Below are 9,984 nucleotides of genomic sequence, written 5' to 3' on the forward strand. Positions count from 1 at the left end.
TCCTCTCTCTATAGTCTTCGTGTACTTTGTATTTCCCATTTTCGGAGAGTTGATCCTATTCCTCGGTTGTGGCCGAGCACCGTTTGCAACAGAAGTCATCTCCAACATTTTGGATGCGGACCGAATTGGAACAAGAGGTAGATGTTTTCTCCTTCATTGTGTTCTAAAGCAACATATCTCGGTTCCATTAGAAACCTTGTTGGCGGTCTCCAAAAAGGAAGTTTAGGATGATTTACTGGAGAAGGTGCGAAGAAAGCGAATTATGGTTGATACAACAATGACTACAAAGGAGGTGGATGGAAAGAAGGATCTATACAAGTGCTGAAGCATGAAGATAATATTTCGAGGAGCAACTTTACTCAGAATCACTAGGCCTGGGCAACTATAGAAACGAAAGTACGACTTGGTGGTTTATCGGAGGCAGTCATGGCTCTAATTGATAGTGGCTCGGAAATAAACCTCATTTCCTTGGAGGTTTACAAGCAAGGAGGGTGGACGATGACTTCTGATCATCATTGGAGGATTTGAGCAACAACACAACCATCAGAGGAGTTATCGAGAGCTTGCCCAAACGTGGAAGTATCAATTGGTGGTGGTACTGTGCTTCAACATTTCTTTATTCAGGATATAGCCACATATCCATTTATATTGGGCCATCCCTTTATGGTTGTTGTCCGCATGGAGACCAAGGTATTGGATGATGGATCGGCCTATGCTCGGATCAAAGATATGGATGGTGGAAGGACAGTGCAATTTCAAACAGTTCGACCTAATCACGAAAGAAACAAGGATAGTTTACATGTATCCTCTAATTAGGATTTTTAGATAAGACTATTGTAAAATAGGGCTATAATAGTTCGCGACAACAAAAGTCCATGTATGAGAATTATTGTTCCAGAAATAATAAAGGTTATGTTTCTTATATTGGAGCAATCTCATTTTCTTCTGTTGATGATTTAAATCGTAAAAGCCAGGTAAATGTAGAAGACATTCGGGTGATGTTTCTTAAATATCGGATTCTGGAACTGGATGATCAAGTGTGAGGAATTATGGAGGAATTTTCCTTTGTGGATACCATTAGGGAGTTGGAAAATCCTTTGTATTCAAATGAAGGTCAGTCATTTTTTATTCCGGCCAATTTAGTGGATATGTATGCTGAAATTGCAACATTTCGAAATCGACCCAAAGAGAGCCGATTTCAAAGGATGTTATCTCAACATTGTAAAGCCTTTGTTGTTTCACCTTCATGGATAGGTTGTGTGGACCCACAACTGGTGGAGCCAATGATTATCTTTATTGTCCCTCATATGCCTTGGAACTTGAAGCCAATTCCCGTTCCGAGAGCTCATATTCGGAAACTCATCGAGTTGCTAAAAGAGAAGGTGCATATGGGTATCTTGGAGCCTTCGAATGCTCCGTATTCTAACCGGTGGTTTACAGGGTAAAAAATGAACGGATCTCTCAGGTTCATTCAAGATCTCCAACCAGTTAACAAATATCAATTCAGAATTCAGGAGTTGGTCCTGTCGTGGATTCCTTTGTAGGTAGAGCTATCTACTCCATGGCTGATTTGTATTCTGGATATGATCAATTTCAGCTTGCTATGGATAGTAGGGATATTACTACAATGCGTACACCTATTGGGTTGGTTCGAATGTGTACTTTACCACAAGGCCCAACTAGTTCTATCGCTCATATGATGAACGCAATGAATAAGGTGTTCAGGGATCACATTCCTCATCGAACAATGCCTTTCTTGGATAACATTCCGATTAAAGGATGTCTTGAAGAAGAGAAGGGTGAAGAAGTTGGGTCGGATGGATGTCGGAAATTCGTCTTAGATCATATAGCAGACTATGAAGACATATTGAAGAATTTAGAGGAGGCACATTTGACAATTTCTGGAGAAAAATCAAGTTTTGGTAGATCTGAAGTGCGGATTGTGGGACATTTGTGTGACCCCTATGGTCGGAAACCTGATCCAACCAAGGTGGACGGCATCAATGCAATGGAGGATATCTGCAAGTCAACATCAGAAGTAAGACGATTTTTAGGTGCATGTGTTTTATATCATATTTGGATTCCACATTTTGCACATTTTGTTGATCCCTTATATAAGTTATTACGGAAAGGACAAAGGTTTATATGGGAGGAGGAGCATACTCTGGCCATGAAGAAGATTAAGATACTTTTGTCATCTGCACCAGCCTTGCGACAACCTATATATGAGCAAGGTCGACCTATCTTTGTGACTGTAGATGCAAGTCAGACTGGAATTGGATGGGTTATTAATGAAGAGGATGAAACTGGAGATCGATATGTTATTCGGTTTGGAGCAAAGATTTTACATGATCAACAAAGAAAGTATGCTCAAATAAAGAGAGAGTTGTGGGGCATAGTTTCTACGATTAAAGCAAACAAGGATTATTTGATTGGATCGGAAGTGGTTATAGAGACAAATTGTCTACCGATCTTTTGAATGATTTCAGGATGCTCTTCTACAGATATATCCATGCTGAGATGGATTGCCTATATTAAAACATTTAACCCAGAGATCCGACACATTAAAGGGAAAAACAATGTTATGGTTGATATGTTGTGTCGAGCACGGACTATTCTAGAGCCATCCTCTCTAGAGGAAGAGGATGGTTTTGATAATGGATTCTTTTGTAATGAGATTGGTGTACAGGTGCCTGAATTTAGAGAGGAGGAATATGAAGGAGAGCTATTGCAAATCGGGAAATTCCTACAAGCACAAGAAGGAAGCCCTGATTGGACACCAAAGGATTTTCAGCTATTTAGGAAGAAGGCTTATAGGTTTTTCTTGAAGGATGGATATCTTTGGAGACTTGCAAAGAAAGTTAAGGATCCCCCAACTCGAGCTATCGGTTTACAGGTTCAGAAAGATAAGATTATTTCATATCTTCATGATAGTCATTGGGTTGGACATAAAGGAGTGGTAAACACATTTTCGAAGATTAAGGATCGGAATTGGTGGAAAGGAATGTATGTGGATATTCAAAGGTATGTGGAATCATGCATTGAATGTCAAATGTATTCTAATTATAAGGTGAGAGATGAGCTACATCCGACGTACTCACATGTGTTGCATTATAAGTGGATGGTGGATATAGTTCATATGCCCTCTAGTCGAAATCAAATGAAATACTTGGTTCTTACTCGAGAGGACTTGTCCAACCAAGTGGAAGAAAGACCTCTCTGAAACAAGTCTGCATCGCCCATTCTAAAGTTTTTATTAGAGGATGTAATTTGTAGATATGGTAATGTTGGGCAGATTGTAATTGATCGAGGGGAGCTTGATTCGGATGAGGCTCGAATGTTCTTCCAAATATTCGGGATCCGATTGACTCGGACTACTGCATATAATCCAGAGGGAAATGGTAAAGTGGAAAGGGTCCATGGTCCGATTGTGAAAGCTTTGGTGAAAGCATGTGATGGTCGAATTTCTATGTGGCCTGACATGCTACCTTATGCTCTCTGGGTTGATAGATGCACTCACAACTCTGTTACGGGATTTATGCCATCGGAACTACTTTTTGGTCAGATGCCTATTATGCCTACGGAGCGGATGATTCCCACTTGGGGAGTTTTACCTTGGGAAGATCAGATGGAATGTGAAGATTTGTTGACTATTCGAATTCGGCAATTAGAGAATAGGCCGAAGGATATAGTTGAAGCTGCTAGGAGACAACAAGAAGTTTGATTGAAGAATAAGGATCGATTTGACAAGAGACATCGAGTTCAGAATATTCCCATTGAAAAAGGAGATTGGGTTTTTGTGTTTGATAGTAGCCTCAAACATCAGCACAAATCTATTCGAAAATTCTCTCGTCGATGGTTTGGGCCGTATCGAGTGGTAGAAGTCCGGCAAAATGGAACATATATCTTATTAGAATTTGATGGAACTCTTCTTCGAATTCCAATTGCTAGTAAATGAATTAAACTCTTTAAAGAACGATTCTCTCTTGTTCCTGACATTTTGCAAGATGAAGGATCCATGGAAGCTAATACGAATTGGGAAGAAGATATTGAAGAATAGGTGGTCCATGAAGTGACAGCTACAAGTATCCAATTAGAAGCGGTAACGACAGTTTCATCACGGGATACCGGTCTAGAAGAGAAAGTAAATGAGAAGTTAGCTTTTCGATTAGAAGGGGTGAAGATGTCTCTCGTGTCGATTCCGGAATTGAATGAAGATGATTGGCATGCATCAAATGTTCAAATAAAAGGAAAGAAGAATTTAGTTGAATTTTCTTCACTTAGCACATACCGGAGGATGTGCATGTTAGGAGGTGGTTCATGTCATAAAGGGATACGACCGACTAGTGCCACCATGATTCCACACTTGCCTCAACTACAACCATGCATCTCAACTTGGTTCTGTGACCCAACACTCCTTGGAGATCCACCTAATTTGACTCATTGGAGTTTATTTACATTCTAGACTCAAAGTTCTTTAGTATTATTGTTCTTAGGGATTTATTTGCATTATCTTGGAACAAATGTTGTATAGTCAAAACCATGTAATGTATTTCATGTGCACCATATAATGCACATGCAAAGTTTCTCTATGTGTGCCACATGGCCACATGCTTTATATCGTCGCGCACATGCACAAGCTTCTTTAGGTGTGTGCCACATGACCTACATGTAAAGACATCCATTAGTATAAGAGGGGAGAATTATTGTCATGTGGCGGGGGGGGTTCGCAATTTATCTCTCACTTTTGGAAGCACCTATGTGACGGGCTCTAAATCTCTTGCAAACTCTCTTCAGCATATCATCCCGAAACTAATGGCCAAGCAGAGCACACAAATCAAACACTTGAGCAGTATCTTCGATGTTTCATCAAGAATCAACAAGATGATTGGAGTCATATATTGCATCTTGTAGAGTTTGCATACAATAACACCATACACTCTTCTACCAAGGTCACACCTTTCTATGCCTATACTGGCAACCATCCTCGATGGTGTCTCTTGGACATTCCAGTGATCTCACCAAACCCTAGTGCGGAGCAACACCTCTAGTCCGAGTTGTCTTCACATCTTCAGAAAGCTCAAGCCCAACATAAAGATCGACATCGTCTTCCATCTCCATTCAAGGTTGGTGATTGGGTATAGTTGTTACGCCGTCACATAAAGACTACTCGACCATGTGATAAGCTAGATTATAAACGCTTGGGTCCTTTTGTCATCACGAAGCAGATTAATGATGCAACATTCCGTATTGATCTTCCTGCAAATTTGCGGCTTCATCCAGTCTTTCACAACTCTCTTTTGGAACCTTGCCACACCAGCTCGATTCCCAATCGTGTCATGCCACCATCACCTCCTCTCCAACTTGTTGATGGCCCAGAGTACGAGGTAACTGCCATTCTCAGAATAAGTTGTATTATCTAGTTGATTGGCTAGGCTATACCCCGCGCGATCGCACATGGGAACCCGTCGATAATGTTTGTAATGCTCAAGCTCTTATCAATGACTTCCATCGTCGCTATCCAAACAAACCCGGCCCTGCATTGTTAACAACTCCTTCCACTCGTCGTTTAAGAGGAGGGATAGTGTCATGAATCCGTGAACATTATGCTTCACCTAGACTTGAACCCAAGACTATGTCATGAACACATGACCATTATGGCGTCACCCGGACTTGAACCTCAAACCTTGTAATCCATAGTTGAAAACCTCAACCATTAAGATAGCTTATTGTCATATGAGAAAATAAAAGCTACTTTCTATATTACATTGATTATTGTAAAAACCCTAGATCATTCTAGAATGTTCTAGAATGTCCTAGAACATTCTAGATATCTCTAAGCTATAGGAACCTATAAATAGGGGCATACATGTATCCTCAAATCAATTCGAATCAACACCAGTCTTTAGCTCCAAGCCCACCTTGTATCCAACTCATCCTTGTAATCATTCTATTCTAATAAACCCACTCTTCTCTTATCAATCCATTCTCCTCTCTTCTTCTATTCTCTTATACCTTCCTTCAATCGTTCAATCTCTTACTTTTGTTAATCCTTAGGGCCAGACAACAGCTTAACACAAGGTGTCCACTTAAGACACTTCACCAAAGGGTGTTACGGCGAGATAACTTACGACACAACGCTTAATTGAACCTTAATTGGTTACTTAGCAATACGTCATTAACACGCGTAAGTTATACAATAAGCACAGAACGGTGAACAATACTCAATGATTAAACAAAAGGTTTATATTACTCTCCATTAATGACTACATTGTAACCGGGCCTTTATATAGGTCACCGGTGCGAAGTACAAAACGGTGCCAACCGACACCTATTCGAGATCGGTCCAGATCCGGATTGGCATACCGATTCCGGTCCGTCCGTCCACATCTTCTCATATATTAATATATATATTAAGACTAGTAATTTCAACATATTCCCAAATAACAATTCCCCTTTTCACACCCTGGTCTTTGCCGGTCGGGTAACACATGGCACGCCTGTGGGATAGTACCTTGTACGTCGAATCTCACACCGGCCCCTTACTCTTCGTTCAAGATATCCAATATGCTTTGCTCCAGGGTCTCCAGTGGCTCGACGGGAATTTGTTGTTGCTGTTGTGGTGGCTACTGTTGTGGCTGTTGCGGTGGCTGCTACTACGACTCCGGTTGTGACTTTGATTGTTGCTCTGGCACCGGCGTTTCCTTCGTTGTTTCCTCCAATAGCTTTGTATTCTCAGCCCGTTCGTCGGCGAGTGCCGTCGTGGCCCGATCAACTTCCTGCCGGAGCTCGGCCATCCTTTCCTGCTATTGCTTATGCTCCGTTGTCGTAGTGTATTTTGTACACTACGTGAAAAACTTATAAAGTACCGATTTAATAAATATGAATAAATAGTAGAAAATATTAAAATATATATAACATGCATAAGGCAAGATTCAAACCTTGCACCTCCATGTTAATAATGTAATGTCTTACCATTACACTAACATTTCATTCGTGTTAAAAAGTAGATGTCACACATAAAAAAGGTAAGTTCACATAGGATAAACTTTAGTTAAAAGAAAAACGCATGCTAAAAGAAAAATCTACGCATGCACATCTAGCGTGCATGAACACTATAGTTGATAAAAAACGCACAAGTTAGAAAAAGCATAATCACTTTAGATAAAGCATATAGGAAAAGCATGGAGTCTATAATTAGAGAAACGGCATGGGTTAGAAAAGACTCTCTCATCTCTATATAATGATGAGGAGCACAATGTAATGGGTGTGTGAAAAATATTTGGGAAATTAGATATATTTCCTAAAACACCAATTAATATAATCGTGGGATTCACAAAGTTTTATATAATCTACCTCTTCCAATTTATGATAAATTGTTATTAGGATTCTAAATATTAATAAATCTAATAATCTATACTTGTGGAATTCACAAGTTTCTATCTCTCTTTCTAATAATCTATACATAACTATAAAATTGTCTCAAATTCTTCTTCCTCCTAGTCCAAAACCCCAGCGGTTCCCACTTGACTCACGCAACGATCCGATGCCGAAAGGCACGACACCGTGTCCAAACTCTATAAGTTCCGGTGCAGGTGGTCGAAGTCCTTTGTCTTCTGCTTCAGCCTCTGGTTGACTTGCCGGCGAGCGCGGTCTTCCCGGTCCTTTTGTTGACGGAGTTCTTCTTTCAGCCTTTCGATTTCCGTTTCCGCCATCCGTCGCAGCTTGTCCTTCTCCTGCAGCAATTTTCCTTTTTCCTCCTTTAGCCGGTCGTAAGCTTGATGCCCTTTCCGCAGATTTTCTTCTGCCCGGCGGAGGTTTTCAGCAGTCTTCTTTAACTCCTCTTCTGCCGCTTTCTTCAAATCTCGTTCGCGGCTCCGTAGTGCTTCTTGTGCGGCAAGTTTGTCCCTTAATTCGGCAAGCTCTTGGGCTTGCGTCGCATCTTTCTCCGGGACGGTTTTTGTATCCAAGGTCTTATTCGTATGTACAGGCGTGGTTGTTTCTTTATTCTGTACATCCACCGGAGTCACCGGTGCTTGGATCTGTGTTGCGGTTAAGGCCATTTTGGCCATGTCTTCTGTGACCCGATCCAAGTCTTGTTCAAGGCACCAGATCCTTGACCGGGCCGTCTCTAGTTCATCGGTTGTGACTAGCAACCGTTCCATCTGCGCTCGTTCTTCCGTCTCTACATACAGTATCACTCCGGCAACCTGCTCTCCTATCTACCAAAGCCATTGGCTGTCGGTGCCCTGTTGTTGCGTCTGCACGGAGGGTTGGCTAATGGGTTCACTTGCCAGTGGCCGGTCCCTCCTAACTCCGTCGAGCTGCAATTCCGTCTCTGCCTGCTGACCACTTTGTCGTTCCAGTTCTGGTTGTGTTTCGGTTGGCCGCTCTTGTTCTGCTTGTTCTTGGCCGGCTGAGGAAGGTAGCACATGCCTTACCGGCGCTTGCATTTCGGGGCTTGCCGTTTCTTGACCCGCTGGTAATGTTTGTTGTGTAGGGGCTTCTGAGACCAATTCCTTCCGATCCGGTTCCGGTTCCTCCCTTGGCGTGGGATTCTCAGTGTGGGGTAAAGGCGTTCCATCCTTCTGTGGGTCCGAACGCTTCTTGGCTGATTCTGCGGTGCTCGTCGTCGGCCGCCGCTGGAGGTGCTCCGTAGGTTCTTCCTCTGTTTCCTCCTCCTGAGTCCCGGCATTCATTCTTGCCACCAGGGTGTCCGTTTCTTGCTGCACCGGTCGGCGGAGTGTGCCCTTCAGGGGCCATGCCGGTGTCTCCTCCTGCGTGTCCGTCGGCTGCTTCCGGATAGCGTGCTCCTTCGCCGCCTGCTCCCTGTCGGTTGTCTTCCCCTTAGTGGTCTTGGTGGCCAACAACTGCTGTCGTTTTGAAGTAGCTTTCGGGGTGCTGTCCGTTACTCTTCCCCACTTCTTGGTCTGGACAGACTCGACAGGTGGCGCCAATAGGGTGAGCCATTGCGCCACCGCATGCCATATTTTCCGGCCTTCTTTGGCTTCCTTACCTCTTACGATGTCAATAGCCGCACACAATCCGTCGGCGATCAGCACCGGCGAATCCACCTTGACCCCTTCATATGTTGTGATGATCAAGCCTGCTCGGTTCTGAGGCATAACGGGGGGTCGAGGGTATACGTGGCCGAACTCATGGAGTACACAGGCAATTTCTCGGAATAACATATCTTCTCCACCCTGTGTCCTGTAGCCCTTGCTGGCCAGAGAATACTCGCCAAAGTATTTGATGAGCCATTCGAAGGTAGGGTTGTAGTATAGATGCCCCCCTCCGGAAGGCCTGTTAGTGCACGAATCGCTTCCTCCGTGATCAGCTCGGTGTCAATTTCTTTGATGATCTTGTCGCCTTCTCTGTGTAGTGGTGCTTCCATGATTGTGAGGAACCCCTCCAATTCGTGTTGTCGTAGCCATTTCTTGGCGGCCTCAGAGAGAGTCTAGCAATCCATGTCTGCGTCGAGGTCGGACGGCGTTGGTGAGGGTTGTGTATGAGGAAGCTCTGTGTGAGGAAGCTCTCTATGTGTTGGCTCTCTTCTGATGATCTTCAAGTGCATGTGTGCGTTTGTGCTCCTTCGTTTGTGCCTCTGTGTGAGGAAGCTCTGTATGAGGAAGCTCTCTATGTGTTGGCTCTCTTCTGATGATCTTCAAGTGCCTGTGTGCGTTTGTGCTCCTTCGTTCGCGAAAGAAGATCTCGATGCGGGGGGGGTTTTCTCTCTGCATCTTGGCGCCTTTTTCGAGCCTACGCGTGTGCAGGTCGTGTACTATAATAGCATTACGTGCCATGTGGCGGTGGTTTAATGCCCTATTCATAGCCCCCTCGTACCTTTTCGAAGTGCCTCTTTACTCCTCCTTTGCATGGCCCTTCACACCACTCCTTTGCATGATTTCTTTGATTCGTTTCGATTTATTTTATTTTATTTTATTTTTTATCAATTGTTAGATTAATTCGTCTCCGGTCCTATCG

General features: G+C 43.2%; 1 protein-coding gene across 1 annotated transcript; it reads left to right on the forward strand.

Annotated features, from left to right (window-relative positions):
* Positions 1–1,049: 1,049 nt before the first annotated feature.
* LOC147865263 (uncharacterized) lies at positions 1,050–3,724 on the forward strand. The gene is made up of 5 exons (XM_087318655.1): positions 1,050–1,113; positions 1,255–1,382; positions 1,508–2,393; positions 2,490–3,024; positions 3,277–3,724. The coding sequence occupies exons 1-5, from the start codon at positions 1,050–1,052 to the stop codon at positions 3,722–3,724; spliced, it is 2,061 nt and encodes a 686-aa protein (XP_087174781.1).
* Positions 3,725–9,984: the final 6,260 nt, after the last annotated feature.

This window comes from Azolla caroliniana, unplaced genomic scaffold, assembly GCF_043228905.1.
Source record: "Azolla caroliniana isolate FFs.n. ecotype wild unplaced genomic scaffold, voAzoCaro1.0.p SCAF_4, whole genome shotgun sequence".
Lineage (NCBI taxonomy): Eukaryota > Viridiplantae > Streptophyta > Polypodiopsida > Salviniales > Salviniaceae > Azolla > Azolla caroliniana.